General features: G+C 38.9%; 1 protein-coding gene across 7 annotated transcripts in view; it reads right to left on the bottom strand.

The window, feature by feature from the left end:
* ARHGEF9 (Cdc42 guanine nucleotide exchange factor 9) overlaps nucleotides 1–20,735 on the bottom strand; it is a 318,010-nt gene that overhangs the window by 104,373 nt on the left and 192,902 nt on the right. For all 7 annotated transcript variants that reach the window (XM_087860177.1, XM_087860178.1, XM_087860176.1 and 4 more), the window contains 2 exons: nucleotides 11,526–11,769; nucleotides 1,965–2,033 (listed from right to left, as the gene is read on the bottom strand). In XM_087860177.1, coding sequence (XP_087716303.1) covers nucleotides 1,965–2,033; nucleotides 11,526–11,769 — 313 coding nt within the window. The remainder of the gene's footprint in view (nucleotides 1–1,964; nucleotides 2,034–11,525; nucleotides 11,770–20,735) is intronic.

Here is a 20,735-nt window from a genome sequence, read left to right as displayed (position 1 = left end):
ACTAGACAGGGTGGAAAAGGAACTGACACAGAAGCTTGGTATGAGTGAGCAGGACTGTTTTCTGGTTTGTTGCTTTATGGATGTCCCTCTGCTTTAAGAGTTCATAGTGAAAAAAAACAGCTAACCTCAGATAGGCTTGAGGGAACCTGAGCTGAGGTAAAGGGGTCCCATCATATCGTGAAGGTCAGTGGAGGGAATCAGAGTAAGAGAAGCTCAAGGGTTAAGAGCCTCCAGGAAACAGGCTGGCCACTAGGACAGTAGCCTCTTTATAGCCTGAGGACTCCCCAACTGCTTGGGGTTCTGTTCTGCTTGTATCTCCATCTAAGGAAGGAGCACAGTCTCTCACAGCATTGCCCTACTCATCCAGACCATATCTTCACTGACATTAACTCCAGATGCTTTCTAACACTATCTCTTATGTTTTCACTCTCAAGAGGTTAGGAGTGATTGCCTTTTTAAATTCCCTATCTGAAGATAATCACATTTCCATGATGAGAGAGAGAACCAGTGAGTGCCTCCCAAGGGTAAGAAGTAATAAGCAGTTAAAAGGAAGGCATGTCTAACCAGAGGGGCTCCAGCTAGGTGCACTGTTTAATTGGAAATCAGGTATTCACAGGCACACAGCTTCCTCAGTGGAAAGAAGCTTCATTTGGGAATAATTAAGGGTGCTTTATATGGCCACTAGAATTTCAGGCACCTTGAATCTAATCATTTTGTATGGTGACTCATTCTGAACCAAAGAGACTACTGAGAAAGCAAGAGGAAGGGCCTGGGGAAAGTGAGGTCTCATTAAGATCACCTACCCCTGGAGAAAATGACAGTGGCAGTCAGGAATAGAAGCAGTTGTCAGTAATTGAGGTGAGACAAAAAAAGTGAGCTGTTCTTTCCCAGCACAGAGAATCAGCAGAACCCTGAGATGGTGAGGGAAGAACAGTGGACTTGGAATCAAGATGAGTTAAGTTCACAATCACTTCACCCCAAAGATCTTGTTTCCTCATCTGGAAAATGAGGCTAATAATGCCTACCTTTTCAGAAGAACCATAAAGATAAAATTAAAGAACTTATATAAAATGACTGGTACTAAATAGGCTCAAAGGGTAGTTACTTCCTTTTGTTCAACTAAGCATTTTAATTATGTCTAGTTCATGAAAATGAGAAAATAAAGCTTCATTTCATATTTAAATTGATTCTTAAGGTATTTTCCTTTTTTTTTTTTTTTTGAGAGAGAAAGAGAGAGCCAGTGTGGGCACATGGCAGGTTGGGGGGTGGGTGGGAAGAGAGGGGCAGAGGGAGTGGGAGAGAGAATTTTAAGCAGTATCCACACCTGGTGTGGAGCCCAGTGCAGGGCTTGATCTCAGGACCCTGAGGATCATGACCTAAGCCAAAATCAAGAGTTAGATACTCAACCAACTGAGCCACCCAGGCACCCATATTTTCCTTTTTTAAGTACTTTAGTTTATGGTTCAGAGAAAGAGAATGAATATCTGAATTTTCTGTCTTGGTTCAGTTTGAAGTTCTCCATTCTGATTTGAGACTCCTAATCTTGCAAATGCCCCCAAACAAATGAAAGAAAATTGTATACATATTCCAAATATACTTATTAATAAAATTTACACAGTTATTATTGTCCATCTATCTCTAAATTGTGAATAAAGTTTAGATTTTCTCTCTCTTTTACTTATGTAAAAATGAAAAGAAATAGAAATTCTATTTTCTCCTGTACCCAAAGAACTATCTTTGGACATAACTACCTCACACTACTTACTCTTAAGCCTTACATCTATAAGACCATTTGCCACCTGTTATCAGGGAAACCTGGAAACCCAGACACTCCCCATCATTCCAAGTGAACTTCAGCCTGGAAACAACCCTGGGGATATGCAATCACATAGTTTATGGCTTCCCAGTCTCGCAAAGAGAGTAAGTGGCGCTGGTGGGGTGGCAGTGGTTAAAGGCAACTTTACCTTTTTGTTTAGGGACTTTTCTCACAGTCAATGCAGCCTGCCTCTTCTGGTTTTCAGAAATTTCAAAGCCTGTAACATAAAAATACATGACTCTGTTATAAAAAACAGACCTTTCTTAAATGTACAAATTAGTACAACTTTTCTGAAAGAATAATTTTGGCAAGATATATCAAAAGTCTTGAAAAGCAAATAAATAAATGGTGAGAAACTTGAACAAATATTTAGCCATAACAATGCATTTCATAGTATACAGGGGCAAAAAAAAAATGAGAACATGAATTAAGAGTCTGTTAAATGAAGAATGGATGAATAAAGTATGGTGTGAAGTAAAAAAATATTGCACAACCAAAAGCAAAAACAGAAAAGGAAATAATGAGTCAAAAGACAAGAGATTACAATAAGAACATTTTTTAAAGAAAAGTTTCAAAAAGAAGAAAAAATAAAATAGCAAAAAGTAATGAAATAACAGAAATGTCTATTCTTTTTTATTTTTTATAATAATTTTTTATTATGTTATGTTAGTCACTATACAGTACATCCCTAGTTTTTGATGTAATGTTCCATGATTCATTATTTGCATATAACACCCAGTGCTCCATGCAATATGTCCCTCCTTAATACCCATCACCGGCCTATCCCAATGCCCCACCCCCCTCCCCTCTGAAGCCCTCAGTTTGTTTCCCAGAGTCCATAGTCTCTCATAGTTCATCCCTCCTTCTGTTCCCCCCCCCTTCATTCTCCCTTCCTTCTCCTACTGATCTCCCTGCTATTCTTTATGTTCCACAAATGAGTGAAACCAGATAATTGTCTTTCTCTGCTTGACTTATTTCACTTAGCATAATCTCCTCCAGTCCCGTCCATGTTGCTGCAAATGTTGTGAAATTGTTCTTTTTGATGGCTGAGTAATATTCCATTATATATATGGAAATGTCTATTCAAGTCCTTTGTCCATTTTAAAAATTAAGTTATTTGTTATTTTGCTATTGAGTTGTAAGAGTTCGTTATATATTTTGGAAATTAACCTCCTATCAAATACATCATTTGCAAATATTTTCTCTGATGCCATAGGTTGCCTTTTCATTCTGTTCCTTTGCTGTGTAAAAGCATTTTATTTTGCTGTAGCTTTGCTTTGTTGAACATGCTTTTGGTGTCATATCCAAAAAATCACTGCAAGATCAATGCTAAGGAGCTCTTTCCCTATATTTTCTTCTAGGAGTTTTACAGTTTTGGGTCATACAATTAAGTCTTCAATCCATTTTGAGTTAATTTTCACGTATGGTGTAAGGCAGGAATTCAATTTCATTCTTTTGCATGTGGATATCCAGTTTTCCCAGCACCATTTATTGAAGAAACCCTCCTTTCCCAATTGTGCATCCTTGGTACTCTTGTCAAAAATATGTTGACTGCATATGTGTGGATTTATTTCTAGGCTCCCTATCCTATTCCATTGGTCTATATCTTATCTTTATGCAGTACCATACTGTTGTAATTAATGTAGCTTTGTAATATATTTTGATATGATACCTCCAGCTTTGTTCTCCTCTCTCAAATATCTTTAGCTATGAAGGGTCTTTTGTGGTTCCACATGAATTTTAGGATTGTTATTTCTATTTTAGTAAAAAAAAAATACCACTGGAGTTTTGATAAGATCACATTGAATCTATAGCTGGCATTGGGTAAAGTGGACATATTAACAATATTTAGTCTATTTATTTATGTGTTCTTTAATTTCTTTCAGCAAGGTTTTATAGTTTTTAGTGTACAAGTCTTTCACCTCCTTGGTTAAGTTTATACCTAAGTATAATCACATCCATTTTGATGTGATTATAATTGGGACTGTTTGCTTAATTTCTTTTTCAGATAGTTCATTGTTAGTGTATAGAAACACAACTGATTTTTGTATGTTGATTTTGTACCCTTCGACTCTACTGAATTCATTTATTAGATATAAAGTTTTTCTGTAGAGTCTTTAAGGTTTTCTGTATATTAAATAATATCATCTATAAACAGAAATAATTTTACTTCTTCCTTTCCCATTTGGATGCATTTTATTTTTTTTTCTTGTCTAATTTTCTCTGGCTAGGACTTCCACTACTATGTTGAATAGAAGTGATGAAAACGGACATCATTTTCTTGCCATTGATCTAAGAGAAAAAGCTTTGTTTTTCCCCATTGAGCATGATGTTAGCTGTGGGCCCTTTCATATATGGCCTTTATTATGTTCAGGTAAATTCCTTCTATACAGAATTTGTTCTGAGTTTTTATCACAAAAGAATGATAAATTATGTCAAATCCTTTTTCTGCATCTATAGATAGGATCATGTGATTTCTATCTTTCATTTAATTATATCGCATTAATTTATTTGTGTATGTTAAGCCATTATTTCATCCTAAGGACAAATCTGACTTGGTCATGGTGTATGATCCTTTTATTGTGCTGCTGCATTCTGTTTGTTGCTGTTTTAACAAAGTTTGTTTCATGTGTGTTCATTGGGGATGTTGATTATTAGGTTTTTTGTTTGTTTGTTTTTGTACTGGACGACTTAATATTGTTAAAATATCCATTCTGCTGAAGGCCATCTATAAATTCAAAGCAATCCTATCAAAACTCTAGCTCCATTTATACAAGATATGAATAAGTTCTATAGATCTGCTGTACAACACTGAGCCTATGGTTAATATTACTATATTATGCACTTAAAAATGTGTTAAGAGAATAGAGCTCATGGTGCTTTTAACACTTAAAAGAACAGGGTTGAGGTCTCCCCACAAAGGGGAAGAAACTCTGCCTCAGCTTTAGCCCATGCATGTGGAGTCCCATCCTATTCATGATCTTCCTGCCTATAGATGACAGCTTTGGACTACAGCCATGAGTTTAAACCTGCCCGTGATCTTGCATTCTGACTGCCTGCTCCACAGATATTGGAGTTGCTTAGCCAGGTTCTGTAATCATATAAGCCAATTCCTTAAAATAAATCTCTTAATAATACATGTATGGTTGTGCTTCTGATAGAAGGAGTTATAGTTAGGTTCTGTATTTCTCACGTGGAGAGTTATTTATGATAAATTAAATTAAAAAAAAACAAGATACAGAGTAATATGTTTGGTATAATTTTGTACGTAAAAAAGTTTTTAAAAGTTTTATCTGTATATATGTATATATCAACATAAGTATGGAAATAGGCACACCACACTTACACTGATTATCTCACACAGCATAGCAGTGATAGAGAAGGGAAAATAATGCTAAACATAGACTTTCAGTACTATGTTGGACAGAAGTAGTGAGAGTGGACATCCCTGTCATGTTCCTGACCTTAGAGGAAAAGCTCTCAGTTTTTCCCCAATGAGGATGATATTTGTTGATTTTCATATATAGCTTTTATGATATTGAGGTATGTTCTCTCTATCCCTATACTGTAGAGAATTTTAATCAAGAAAGGATACTGTATTTGGTCAAATGCTTTTTCTGCATCAACTGAGAGGATCCTATGATTCTTGTCCTTACTTTTATTAATGTGGTGTATCACATTGATTGATATGCAGATGTTGAACCACCTTGCAGCCCAGGAATAAATCCCACTTGGTTGTGGTGAATAATCCTTTTAAAATACTGTTGGATACTACTGGTTAGCATCTTGGTGAGAATATTGGAATCCATGTTCATCATGGATAGTGGTCTACAATTCTCCTTTTTCAGAAGAAAGAGAAATTAAGGAATTGACCTCTTTTACAAGTGCACCAAAAACCATAAGGTACCTGGGAATAAACCTAACCAAAGAGGTAAAGGATGTGTACTCTGAAAACTATAGAACACTTAGGAAAGAAATTGAGGAAGGCACAAAGAAATGGAACAACATTCCATGCTCATGGATTGGAAGAACAAATACTGTTGAAATGCCTATGCTACCCAAAGCAATCTACACATTCAAAGCAATCACTATCAAAATACCATCAGCAATTTTCACAGAGCTGGAACAAGCAATCCTAAAATTTGTATGGAAGCAGAAAAGACCCCAAATAGCCAAAGGAATATTGAAAAAGAAAACCAAAGCTGGTAGCATCAAATTCCAGACTTGAAGCTATATTACAAAGCTGTAATCATCAAGACAGAATGGTACTGGCACAAAAACAGACACATAGATCAATGGAACAGAACAGAGAACCCAGAAACGGACCCTCAACTCTGTGGTCAACTAATCTTCGACAAAGCAGGAAAGACTATCTAATGGAAAAAAAAAAGTCTCTTCAAGAAATGGTGTTGGGAAAATTGGACAGCCACATGCAGAAGAATGAAATTGGACCATTTTCTTACATCATACACACACACACACAACCTCAAAATGAATGAAAGACCTAAATGTGAGACAGGAATCCATCAAAATCCTGGAGGAGAACACAGGCAGTAACCTCTTTGACCTCAGCCACAGCAACTTCTTGCTAGACATGTCTTCAAAGGCAAGGGAAACAAAAGCAAAAATGAACTATTGGGACTTCATCAAGACAAAAACCTTCTGCATAGCAAAGGAAACAGTCGACAAAATCAAAAGACAACCTACAGAATGGGAGAAGATATTTGCAAATGTCTTATCAGATAAAGGGCTGATATCCAAGGTCTACAAAGAACTTATCACATTCAACACCCAAAAAACAAAAAACAAAAATCTATCAAGAAATGGGCAGAAGACATGAACAGACAGGTCTCCAAAGACATACAAATGGCCAACAGGCACATGAAAAAATGCTCCACGTCCCTTGGCATCAGGGAAATACAAATCAAAACCACAATGAGATACCATCTCACACCAGTCAGACTGGCTAAAATTAACAACAGGAAACAACAGATGTCGGTGAGGATGTGGAGAAAGGGGAATTCTCTTACACTCTTGGTGGGAATGCGAGCTGGTCCAGCCATTCTGGAAAGCTGTATGGAGGTTCCTCAAGACGTTAAAAACAGAGCTACCCTACAACTCAGCAATTGCACTACTAGGTATTTATCCAAAGGATATAAACATGATGATTTGATGGGGCACCCCAATAGCCAAACTACAGAAGAGCCCAAATGTCCACTAACAGATGAATGGATAAAGAAGATGTGATATACACACACACTGGAATATTCCTCAGCCATCTAAAAAAAATGAAATCTTAACCATTTGCAATGACTTGGATGGAACTAGAGGGCATTATTGTAAGTGAAATAAGTCAGTCAGAGAAAGACAAATACCAAATGATTTCACTCATATGTGAAATGTAAGAAACAAAACAGATGAACATGGGGAAGGGAGGGAAACATAAAGGGAAACATAAAATGAGATGAAATCTGAGAGGCAGACAAACCATAAGAGACTCTTTAACTATAGGAAATAATCTGAGGGCTGCTGAAGGGGAGATTGGTGGGATGGGTAACTGGGTGATGGGCATTAAGGAAGGCATGTGATATAATGAGCACTGGTTGTTATATGTCACTGACGAATCACTGAACTCTACCTCTGAAACTAATAATATACTATATGTTAATTGAATTTAAATAAAATAACAAATTTAAAAATGAAATGATTTAGGGAAATGCAGATGACATGATTTTAAGTGCAAAATGAGGATATAAAATTAGAACTGTTCATCATGGAGAAGGAGAGGTTAGGGGGAGTCAGAAAGAAAGATTGAGCCATCTTAGTCCTAGTATTTTCTTTTATTTATACACAAAAAAACAGGAAGGAAATATATCAAAATATTTACAAAAGTTATCTTTCTCGAGGTAGAATGTTTTTATGTGATTTTTAGTTTTCTCTTGCATTTTTCTGTGTTTTCCCAAAAATTGCCTACAATAAAAGTGCTATTATTAGAAAAAAACCTTAATGTTTTAGAAAAGATAATATAGATGTGTCAGAAAGTAATTTCTGTAGCTCTATCCAAGTTTTCGTTATTTTTTATGGCTGAGTAATAATATTCCATTGTGTGTGTGTGTGTACATTGTGTGTACTACATTGTGGATGGAGCTAAGCAAAATAAATCAGAGAAAGACAAGTACCATATGATTTAATTCATATGTGGAATTTAAGGAACAAAACAAATGATCATAGGGAGAAAAAAGAGAAGGAAACTAAAAAGAGACTCTTGAACTACAGAGATCAAAGCAATTGTTACCAGAGGGGAGGTTGTCTGGTGGAGGTGTTAAACAGGTGATGCGGATTAGTGATGAGCACCAGGTGTTGTGTATAGGTGTAGAATCACTAAATTGTACACCTGAAATTAATATTGCACTGTATGTTAAGTAACTGGAATTTAAATTAAAACTTTAAACAAAATTTAAAAAAGAATGCAATTTCTGTAAGCTTTTTTATTAGAAGCAGATTCTTAAAGTTACAGGTTATTAGGGCACTGTGTGGGAAATATCACACTGGAACCAGACATAATGGTGGGGATCTTCTAGTTGATCTAGGGTCTGCATAAAGCACACTAAGACAATTTCTTTAATAGGTCTAACAACCTAGGTGGTATCAGAGGCTACTGCTGCCTGCCACTAAGAGAAGCAGCCCAGTAGCATTTTTTTTGTGTGTGTGTGCAAAATGGTGGTTTATTAAAGCATGGGAACAGGACCCATGGGCAGAAAGAGAGGCTGCCCTGGGTTGTGAGGTGTGGTTGATTATATACTATGGGGTTGGGGGAGGTAAGGAAAAAGGGAGGTTTGGAAAGAACTTTCATATGCTAAAGAGGACCTACAAGATACTGGAGGCCTTACCATTGTCAAGTTAAGGTTGTTTACCCCTCTAGTAAGGCATTAACATGAAGATAGTTGAGAGCTTCTTGGAGGAACAGTACACTCTGCCCACTTCTGTCAATGGGGTGCAGGTTATAAGGACATTTAATTATACTTACATTCGTTTCTGGAAGCTAAGCCATTGGTAGAAATGCTTTGTTCTTGTAGACTGCTAAGACATTTGTAAACTGAGGGAGACAAGTCTTGCAGGATTGTCGTCTCTATAGGTTAACTATTTCTTTTTCCTTTAGGGCAGCCAGGAGTGCCTGAGGAATGTCACATATATACCATGGGGGGGAGCTGTCTGGTGTTAGCTTCTGTTTGTCCTCAGCTTGCCTTCTGTTCCCTCATCATTTTCCCCCTGTACCATTTCTGTACCACTCTACATCATCTCCCATTGCAGTGCTCATATGCTAAAAGCTTTTTGGCTTTAATGGGGCTCAAAGTGAATTATTAATGTGCACTCTACCCAGAACCTAAGGAAAGAACTAGGATTAGACTAAGCAGTGTCTTTCTAATCATCCTTCCTTATGCCTGAACCATTTAAATCCCCAACACTAAAGAAGAGAAGAATCCATTTGCACTAAGACTCACTGGGTAGGCCCATTTTTCTAGAGGCAGTTTCTAACAGCTTGAGCATACAAGTGTTTTAATATAAAATTCTACTCTCATTAAAAGTGGGGCAAAAACTGTGTCTTCTCAAGGAATTACAAAGCCTGCTATTTGGTATTTTTATGCTAGAATGGCAGGACCATGAGCAAGAGACCAGACAGTACTTTGTAAACCACAGAGCTATAGTCAAAGCACCTAAATCCCACAGTTGGAAAGCAGCATGAAAAATCTCTCTACTAGTTGTATATCCTCTGGAAAGGGGGAACAACGTATTTAAAGCCAAAAAAATGTGGTTTAGTGTGACTGAATCATACAAGTGATCATGGTTTTAGACCCAGTTATATTTTCTACAATTTATTTTAAAATGATTTCATACAGAGTGTGATATATACATGCACATTAATTTTAATCTATGCTCTAGGGGCATTTAGTTAACATCTGAAGTGTCTTAATCAGGCAAACACACCTAAGAGGTGATTTCTTTTTTTTTTTTTTAAGATTTTATTTATTTATTTGAGAGAGAGAGAGATTGACAGCCAGTGAGAGAGGGAACACAAGCAGGGGGAGTGGGAGAGGAAGAAGCAGGCCCCCAGCAGAGCAGGGAGCCCGATGCTGGGCTCAATCCCAGAACCCTGGGATCACGCCCTGAGCCAAAGGCAGATGCTTAAGGACTGAGCCACCCAGGCGCCCCCCAAGAGGTGATTTGTTAACACATTAAATACTCAAAAGTCTTTGCTCCAGAGGCCTCTGCTTCCAGCAGTTCAGTCACTTTAATGCAGGAGGCCTACTTAGCCTAACACATGTTAAAAATGAATTTTCATTGGTAAAATGAATTTTATTCAAGGTGTGTACTAGCCACAAATGTCTTACAGGCTTTTTAGCCCTCACAAGACCTACGTATAAAAATCCAGTGAGCTCTATAGCTTTCAACCTTCAGAAGGAAGACTTAAAACTCAAGATTGAAACAGGTGTTATGTCTTGTCCCCCATCAGAGAATTTTGTCACCAGACTCTAACTAGAAAGGTAGTTGAATCCTGTTGCTATAATATCACCAACTCTTCCTTGACTAACCTCTTTACAGAAGATGCTGTCATGTATCTAAGAACAAAACTGGGGTTTCACTGAGATTACAGAACAGGTTTATGACTGCTTTTGTGTTTGTTTGCTAATAAATGTATGCTTGGGAGAACTGAGACTGAGGTTTGCTTCCGTGTGATAGTCTTATCTAGTCATGAGACTCTAAGGGAGGGCAAATTATAACTCTTGCTTAACTCTGACTAGTAGAAACTACTGATACCTGCCAAAAAGGACCTAATAATAGGAAACCACCAAAGTGGATTAGGTCAGTTTGTAACACGAATTGTTGGAGAGGATGTGAAGAAAGGGGATCCCTCCTACATTGTTGGTGGGAATGCAAGTTGGTACAGCCACTCTGGAAAACAGTGTGGAGGTCCCTTAAAAAGTTAAAAATTGAGCTACCCTATGACCCAGCCATTGCACTACTAGGTATTTACCCCAAAGATACAGACGTAGTGAAGAGAAGGGCCATATGCACCCCAATGTTCATAGCAGCATTGTCCACAATAGCTAAATCATGGAATGAGCCGAGATGCCCTTCAACAGATGACTGGATTAAGAAGATGTGGTCCATATATACAATGGAATATTACTCAGCTATCAGAAAGAACAAGTTCTCAACATTTGCTGCAACATGGAAGGCACTGGAGGAGATAATGCTAAGTGAAATAAGTCAAGCAGAGAAAGACAATTATCATATGGTTTCTGTCATCTATGGAACATAAGAAGTAGGAAGATCGGTAGGAGAAGAACAGGATAAAGAAAGGGGGGTAATCAGAAGGGGGAATGAAGCATGAGAGACTATGGACTATGAGAAACAAACTGAGGGCTTCAGAGGGGAGGGGGTGGGTGAATGGGATAGGCTGGTGATGGGTAGTAAGGAGGGGACGTATTGCATGGTGCACTGGGTGTTGTACGCAACTAATGAATCATCGAACTTTACATAAAAAACCAGGGATGTACTGTATTGTGACTAACATAATATAATAAAAAAATATTATTATAAGAAAAAAAAAGAAAGAAATCTTCCCTGTTTCTAGAAAAATGAAACTAATTCAAATCCTCTATGTTCTTCATAGCCATATTCTTCTTTTTCCTCTCAGGTCACTTACCAATTTTTTCATCTTCCTGTACCATTTTCCTCTCTTCTCTGAAAGCCCTGAGCCAGCGTATCTTCTCCTCCAGCTTTTTGGCAAAGAATAGATGTACCTCCTCGGTCTCCTTGTTGTGAAGTTTGAAGGCATTTTTCATGCTGACATTAAAGTCATCATCTCTGCCATCTTCAATGTCAACTACCTCATATTTATCCATGTCAATGCGGCCTTTGTAGTACAGGATGTCTCTTCGGATCAGGTCCTAGATGGGAAGGAAGAAAAGGCTTTTTACTAGAGGTATGTGGACAGTAGAACATGAGAGTTGGCTCATGGGCACAGCAGGACATTGAGACTGCCATTGTTTTGGAGTACCAACAGGGGTTGGTTTGGTCAAATTTAGGCAGGTTAGTTTAGCAGTATGACACTGGTAGGTTGGGTAACTAGATGCTCTTAGAGAAAGCCTTTGTCCTACATCTGTCTCAGACCCCAGCATCAATCCTTATAGGTGTTTGTAAGACACATATATGGGGAGTATGAAGCAGTAAGGAACACAAGCATTGCTAGCAGGGCCTTTTCTTTTCCAGAATATTTGCAAGCCTTCCAGAAGTTTGAAAAAGGCTGGATGGTTGCCTGGGGTGTACGTGGGAATTCAAGCAGACTAAGGAGACCTGCATGACCTACATATCAAGTGGGGATGAGTAGGTAGCCACAGGCTGGCCAGGAAGGATTACATGGAAAGGGCTGAACACTTAGCACTCTGGGGAATTTTGGAGAAGGCCTAGGTGGCAGGAAAAGTGGGGGTAAGAGTGAATAAAAAGCTTCATATATTACTCAGCCATCAGAAAGAATGATTACCCAACATTTGCAGCAACATGGATGGGACTGGAGGACATTATGCTAAGTGAAATAAGTCAAGCAGAGAAAGACAATTATCATATGGTTTCACTCATTTGTGGAACATAAGGAATAGCAAGAAGATCGGTAGGAGAAGGAAGGGAAGAATGAAGGGGGGTAAACAGAACAGGGAATGAACCATGAGAAACTATGGACTCTGGGAAACAAACTGAGGGCTTCAGAGGGGAGGAGCGTGGGGCATTGGGATAGGCCGGTGATGGGTATTAAGGAGGGACATATTGCACGGAGCACTGGGTGTTATATGCAAATAATGAATCATGGAACATTACATCAAAAACTAAAAAAAAAAAAAAAGCTTCATATATTAACCTGAATAAGAGAGAAAAATAAGAGTTGTAGATGGATACAAATGGTATATTGCCTATCTTTTATTATTGTTGTTTTACTCTCTGGTACACAGAATTGGATAAATACTAACTCTCTGTCCAGGAGACACTCATCATTAGTTCACACAAGGTGCTCTTATTTCTCTATTTATTTACTTACATTTAATAATACATTAAGTTTTGGTGAACATGTCATCCAATTTAAAAGCTATGATGCTGAACAGACATTCCTCCAAAGAAGACATACAAATGGCAAATAGACACATGAAAAAAAATGCCTAACAACACTCGGCATCAGGGAAATAAAGATCAAAACTACAATGAGATACCACATCACACCAGACAGAATGCCTAAAATTAATAAGACAGGGAACAACAAATGTTGGCAAGGATGTGGAGAAAGGGAAACCCTCTTATACTGCTGGAGGGAATGCTACATGGTACAGCCACTCTGGAAAACAGTATGGAGGGTCCTCAAAAAGTTAAATAAAGAGTTACCCCATGACCTAGCAATTACACTACTAGGTATTTACCCAAAGGATACAAACATAGTGATCTGAGGGGGCACCTGCATCCCAATGTTTATAGTAGCAATGTCCACCATAGCTAAACTATGGAGAGAGCTGAGATGTCCATCAACAGAAGAATGGATAAAGAAGATGTGCCCAAACTATTAGAAGTTATAGAGCAATTCAGTAATGTGGCGGGATACAAAATCAATGCTCAGAAATCAGTTGCATTTCTATACACGAATAATGAGACTGAAGAAAGAGAAATTAGGGAATCCATCCCATTTACAATAGCACCAAAAACCATACGTTACCTTGGAATTAACTTAACCAGAGACGTAAAGGAGCTATATTCTAGAAACTATAAATCACTCTTGAAAGACATTGAGGAAGACACAAAACGATGGAAAAATATTCCATGCTCATGGATCGGAAGAATTAACATAGTTAAAATGTCCATGCTACCCAGAGCAATCTACACTTTCAATGCTATCCCGATCAAAACACTGATGACAGTTTTCAAAGAACTGGAACAAATAGCCCTTAAATATGTATGGAATGAGAAAAGGCCCTGAATCGCCAAGGAACTGTTGAAAAGGAAAAACAAAGCTGGGGGCATCACAATGCTGGATTTTGAGCTGTACTACAAAGCTGTGATCACAAAGACAGCATGGTACTGGCACAAAAACAGAACACAGACCAATGGAACAGAACAGAGAACCCAGAAATGGACCCTCGGCTCTTTGGGCAACTAATCTTTGATAAAGCAGGGAAAAACATTCGGTGGAAAAAAGACAGTCTCTTCAATAAATGGTGCTGGGAAAATTGGACAGCTACATGCAAAAGAATGAAACTTGACCACTCTCTCACACCATACACAAAAATAAACTCCAAATGGACAAAGACCTCGATGTGAGACAGGAATCCATCAAAATCCTAGAGGAGAACATAGGCAGCAATCTCTACGACATCGGCCAAAGCAACCTATTTCATGACACATCTCCAAAGGCAAGAGAAACAAATGATAAACTGAACTTGTGGGAATTCATCAAGATAAAAAGCTTCTGCACAGCCAAGGAAACAGTCAAAAAAACTAAGAGGCAGCCCACGAAATGGGAGAATATATTTGTAAATGATGCTACAGATAAAAGACTGGTATCCACGATCTACAAAGAACTTCTCAAACTCAATACGTGAGAAACAAATAAACAAATCATAAAATGGGCAGAAGATATGAACAGACACTTTTCCAATGAAGACATACAAATGGCTAACAGGCACATGAAAACATGTTCAAAATCATTAGCCATCAGGGAAATTCAAATCAAAACCACACTAAGATACCACCTTACGCCAGGTGAATGGCAAAAATTGACAAGGCAAGAAACAACAATTGCTGGAGAGGTTGTGGAGAGAGGGGATCCCTCCTACATTGTTGGTGGGAATGCAAGTTGGTACAGCCACTCTGGAAAACAGTGTGGAGGTCCCTTAAAAAGTTAAAAATTGAGCTACCGTATGACCCAGCCATTGCACTACTGGGTATTTCCCCCAAAGATACAGACATAGTGAAGAGAAGGGCCATATGCATACCAATGTTCACAGCAGCAGTGTCCACGATAGCTAAATGGTGGAAGGAGCCAAGATGCCCTTCAACAGATGACTGGATTAAGAAGTTGTGGTCCATATATACAATGGAATATTACTCAGCTATCAGAAAGAATGATTTGTCAACATTTGCTGCAACATGGACGGCACTGGAGGAGATAATGCTAAGTGAAATAAGTCAAGCAGAGAAAGACAATTATCAAATTCTTTCATCTATGGAACATAAGAACTAGGAAGATCGGTAGGGGAAGAAAGGGATAAAGAAAGGGGGGATAATCAGAAGGGGGAATGAAACATGAGAGACTATGGACTCTGGGAAACAAACTGAGGGCTTCAGAGGGGAGGGGGGTGGGGGAATGGGATAGGCTGGTGATGGGTGGTGGGTAGGGCACGTATTGCATGGTGTACTGGGTGTTATTTGCAACTAATGAATCATTGAACTTTACATCAAAAAAATAAATAAATAAAAGACTTACAACAGTAAAAAAAAAAAAATCCTAACTCTTCACACTCTATGGTAAACTGGGCTTTTTGGTATGTCTGGGAAAGGCTGTCTTTAAGAAATCCCAACATAGTTCTGTCAATCTCAAAATCCAAGGCTGTGAAATACATGTGTTGTTGAATTGATTTGCAAAATAATGCCCTCTACATTGTTCTTTTTCTTTCCATAATAATTGTGCATATAAATAGGCTATGAGTACAGATGGGTTCTGATCTGTTGGGTGCTCCTGGCATCAAGTTCACAGGAGAGGAAAAGGTCAGCTATACAGAGTGTGCCAATGTTGCTCCAAGTCTGATTCAGAGCCTGGGTTCCTTTTTACCATGCTCAAAATTGAAAAGCTCAACTAAAATCAGTTGCATTTCTATACACTAAGAATTAGACTGAAAGAACAGAGATTAGGGAATTGATTCCATTTACAGTAGCACCAAAAACCATAAGATATCTAGGAATAAACCTAACCAAAGAGGTAAAGGATCTGTACTCTAGAAGCTACAGAACACTGATTAAAGACATTAAAGAAGACACAAAAAGATGGAGGGGGCACCTGGGTGGCTCAGTCGTTAAGCGTCTGCCTTCGGCTCAGGGCGTGATCCCAGAGTCCTGGGATCGAGCCCCACATCAGGCTCCTCCGCTGGGAGCCTGCTTCCTCTCCCACTCCCCCTGCTTGTGTTCCCTCTCTCGCTGGCTGTCTCTTTCTCTGTCATGTAAATAAATAAAATCTTTAAAAAAAAAAAGATGGAAAAACATCTCATGCTCATGGATCAGAAGAATAAACATAGTTAAAATGTCTATGCTACCCAGAGCAATCTACATGTGAAATACCATCCCAATCAAAATATCCATGACATTTTTCAAAGTGCTGGAACAAACAATCCTAAAATTTGTGTGGAACCAGAAAAGACCCCGAGGAATTGCCAACGAAATGTTGAAAAAGAAAAACAAAGCTGGGGGCATCACGTTGCCTGATTTTAAGCTATACTACAAAGCTGTGATCACTAAGACAGCATGGTACTGGCACAAAAACAGACACATAGACCAATGGCACAGAATATAGACTCCAGAAATGGACCCTTGACTCTATAGTCAACTAATCTTTGACAAAAAAGGAAAAAACATCCAATGGAACAAACACAGTCTTTTCAACAAATGGTGCTGGGAAAATTGGACAGCTATATACAGAATAATGAAACTTGACCATTCTCTCACACCATACACAAAAATAAACTCCAAATGGATGAAAGACCTCGATGTGAGACAGGAATCCATCAAAATCCTAGAGGAGAACATAGGCTGTAACCTCTGCGACATCAGCCACAGAAACTTATTTCATGACACGTCTCCAAAGGCAAGGGAAACAAAAGCAAAAATGAACTTTTGGGACTTCATCAAGATAAAAAATCTTCTGCACAGCCAAGGAAACAGTCAAAAAAACTAAGAGGCAGCCCACGGAATGGGAGAAGATATGTGCAAATGACACTACAGATAAAGGGCTTGCATCTGAGGTCTATAAAGAACTACTCAAACTCAACAACCAAGAAACAAATAACCAAATAAAAAAATGGGCAGAAGATACGAACAGACACTTCTCTAATGAAGACATACAAATGGCTAACAGACACATGAAAAAATGTTCAACATCATTAGCCATCAGGGAAATTCAAATCAAAACCACACTAAGATACCACCTTACGCCAGTTAGAATGGCAAAAATTGACAAGGCAAGAAACAACAAATGTTGGAGAGGTTGTGGAGAAAGGGGAACCCTCTTACACTGTTGGTGGGAATGCAAGTTGGTACAGCCACTTTGGAAAACAGTGTGGAGGTCCCCTAAAAAGTTAAAAATAGAGCTCCCCTATGACCCAGCCATTGCACTACTGGGTATTTACCCCAAAGATACAGACGTAGTGAAGAGAAGGGCCATATGCACCCCAATGTTCATAGCCGCATTGTCCACAATAGCTAAATTGTGGAAGGAGCCAAGATGTCCTTCAACAGATTAATGGATAAAGAAGATGTGGTCCATATATACAATGGAATATTACTCAGCCATCAGAAAGAATCATTACCCAACATTTGCATCAACATGGATGGAACTGGAGGAGATTATGTTAAATGAAATAAGTTAAGCAGAGAAACACAATTATCATATGGTTTCACTCATTTGTGGAGATGAACCATGAGAGACTATGGACACCGTGAAACAAACTGAGGGTTTTAGAGGGGAGGAGGGTGAGGGGAATGGCTAGCCCGGTGAAGGGTATTAAGTAGGGCACATATGGCATGGAGCACTGGGTGTTATATGCAAACAATGAATCATGGAACACTACATCAAAAGCTAATGATGTAATGTATGGTGACTAACATAACATAATAAAAAAAAATCAACAAGCTGAATCCTGGCCTAAAGGATGCGAGGGTTCCCATGCGCTGACTTCTATAATCCTCAGGAATACTTTGTGAGACATGTACATAAAAAGTGGGCCCTATCAGTCCAATCTAATTACAAAAGCAGGACAAGCTAAGGAGAATGGATTGATGTAATCTAGTTTGATCTCACAAAGACCTGAAACCTGCTTTAAAATACTTAATACAAATACACATAGACCTGGGAAGCCAGGTCTGGACCACACAGCTAATAGGTGGGTACCCACCTGACTAGAATAGGCAGCCTTTAACCTCCCACTATTCCTAACTTCAGCCAAGGAGACAGGAAAACTGAAGGACTCCATAACATTATTATTTTTTTTTTTACTCCTTTTCCTGCTTCTTTTCTTGCTAGGACCTACATCCCTACCCCACTTTACACATATTTTGTAATGCAAACAGCATATGTCCTCCTTATAAGGGATAGGAGTTAATGATTTCTCTAGAGTAGGTAACATCTAAGTAAGGACCAGGTGGGAATGACTGGACAAAGCTACCATGTGTATATTCTAGAAAACCGTGGCTAGACATCTCAATGCCAAGGCCCTCTGGCTCCAAAGAATAATACCTAGGCCCTTGTCTTTGTTCTAACTGGTACCTAGATGCCTGAGAGGACACATATTATCAGACTACCATCCTCAATAAAACTCCCCAGATCCTGAACAAAGATGAGATTCCCTCCTTTCCTTTGTTGGTCTCCCAGACACTCTGTTTGCATCTGCATTCTCTGTATCTTCAGTAAACTCTGCTTTCACCTCCTGCTGGCTCATGGTTTATTTCCATCCTTCATGAAGCCAAGAACACTCTTGGCTGATCCTGTAGGATCCCCTTTGGGTCTCTGGACCCAGCCTGAACGCATCACCTGCAGCTTTCTTTAACTCTGAGTTGGTGTGTCATAATCATTGTTAGCCTTCAAAACCTTTACTAGTTTTCACACACACACACAAAAAAGGAAAGGATGTACATGATCTTGGAGCTAAATTAAAAGCATCAACTGAAATGCTTATTGTTTCTTTAGGTATTTAATGATAACAAGAAACTTGAGAGAATTCTGCCTCTTCGGTAGGGGAATAGGACTAGAGAAATGTGTCATTAAGGTTCTCCCTTTGCCTACTCTTTCTAACTCCCCAGAGTGTTGAATATGAGTTTTCAGGCACCAGATTAGTCATAAAGCCAAGTTTATGGATGTGATAGGAATGATTAAGAATAACCTACTGTTCAAAAAATTCCATCAGAAATCATACCCAAGGCCACAAAGCAGCATGCAACATGTGCATGGAAGGGTTGTGAGTTATACAGACTCCTAGCTATTTAACCTACCAGCTGTGGCCTCACAGGTGCACTACTATGAACCTCAATTTTCTCTAAGATGGTTGTAAATCTCAAATCTAAAATGCAGTTTCCAGGTCATGAGGCCAGCCTTGTCTAATAAATATGGTGCCGAGCTTTCTTGGTCCCAGACTAATTTTTTATAGGCTTTTTAAACTCCTCTGATGAACCTAAAAATCTCACTGCCTCCTTTGGTTCATTCAAACTTTCAAAATAAGCTAAATATTGTGACAAAAAATAAATCAAAGCAGAAGTAACTGAATATTTTAAAATTTACATAGCTACCTCTATGTCCTTGGAAATTCCATATACCCTTTCAGGGTGGGTGTGGTCACAGATCTATACTTAGGCTCACACTGGTGTGTCCTCCCTGCCCCAACAATCCCTCCTATTCCAATCATTCTAGCCTTTAGGTCAAATTTACACATTCTGCTTCCTCAAGTTTTCCCTGACTGCATCCTCTAGCTCAAGTCATTACAGTTTCCCTTTTCTGAATGCTAGCACTGATAATGAAGACCCTTACACAACTTAAACTCAGCCACCACACTCTGAGTTACATTAGTTCTGTTTCACAGCTTACATTCTGCCCATTTAAGCTGTGCCCAGTAGTGCACCTCCCTTGCTCTTGCCTCACTCAGGGGCTGCCCGGGGAACAATAGCTGACAAAGCCTCAGAAGTTTCTCTGCTCAGCTACTGCACATGGCAAGGGGACAAAGCCCTCTTGAGTCCTGGTTGTCTGAGGTCCTATTCAGACCAGGATGCCCAAATGCCACTTGTTAATGGTGGTCTGAGTGCTTTCATAGGGACACGGTGAATAGGTGCTCACCACAGATGCTATTTAGGTCATCACAAGTTCCCTACCTACATGGGGTAGTTTCCAATAGCATGCCGGCCTTCCACGTTTTCCCTTCCACTCATCCAAGTTGGAGGATATCAAGGGAGCCACCGGACCCCACCATCACCACCTAAACCCCATGAATACCCAATGAGGCCAAATTCCATTATCTCCAAGCTTTTTGAATTATGTAATGTCAGGAATTGGAGTAGGCTCCTTGCTGGATCCATGGCTAGGCTTGGTGCTTGTCTGCAGACTGCCAGGGACGTTCTGGAGAAGCATTGGCTCCCTTGATATCCTCCAACTTGGATGAGCTGCATTTCCCCCAACTTTATTGAGGTTTAATTGACAAATAAAGATTATATATATTTAAGGTATACAATGTGATGTTTTGATATATGTATACATTGTGAAATGATCACCACAATCAACCTAATTAACATATACATCATCTCACATGGTTACTTTTTTGTGATGAGAACACTTAAGATATACTTTCTCAGCAAATTTCAAGTACACAATACAGTATTGTTAGCTGTAGACACTGTATTGTATAATAGCTCTCCAAAACTTACTCATCTTACTTAATGAAAAGTTTTCACACTTTGACCACTATTTCTCCATTCCCCAAATCCCCACCAGTCCCTGGCAACAACCATTCTACTCTCTGCCTTTATGACTCCAACTGCTTTAGATACCACATGAAAGTGAGAGCTTATGGTATTTGCCTTTGTCTGTCTTATTTTACTTAGCATAATGTCCTCTAGGTTCATCCATGTTGTC

The sequence above is a fragment of the Ursus americanus genome, chromosome X (assembly GCF_024610735.1).
Source record: "Ursus americanus isolate L20-20 chromosome X, mUrsAme1.1.p, whole genome shotgun sequence".
In the NCBI taxonomy this organism is placed as follows: domain Eukaryota; kingdom Metazoa; phylum Chordata; class Mammalia; order Carnivora; family Ursidae; genus Ursus; species Ursus americanus.
This window is presented reverse-complemented; position numbering and strand designations above follow the sequence as displayed.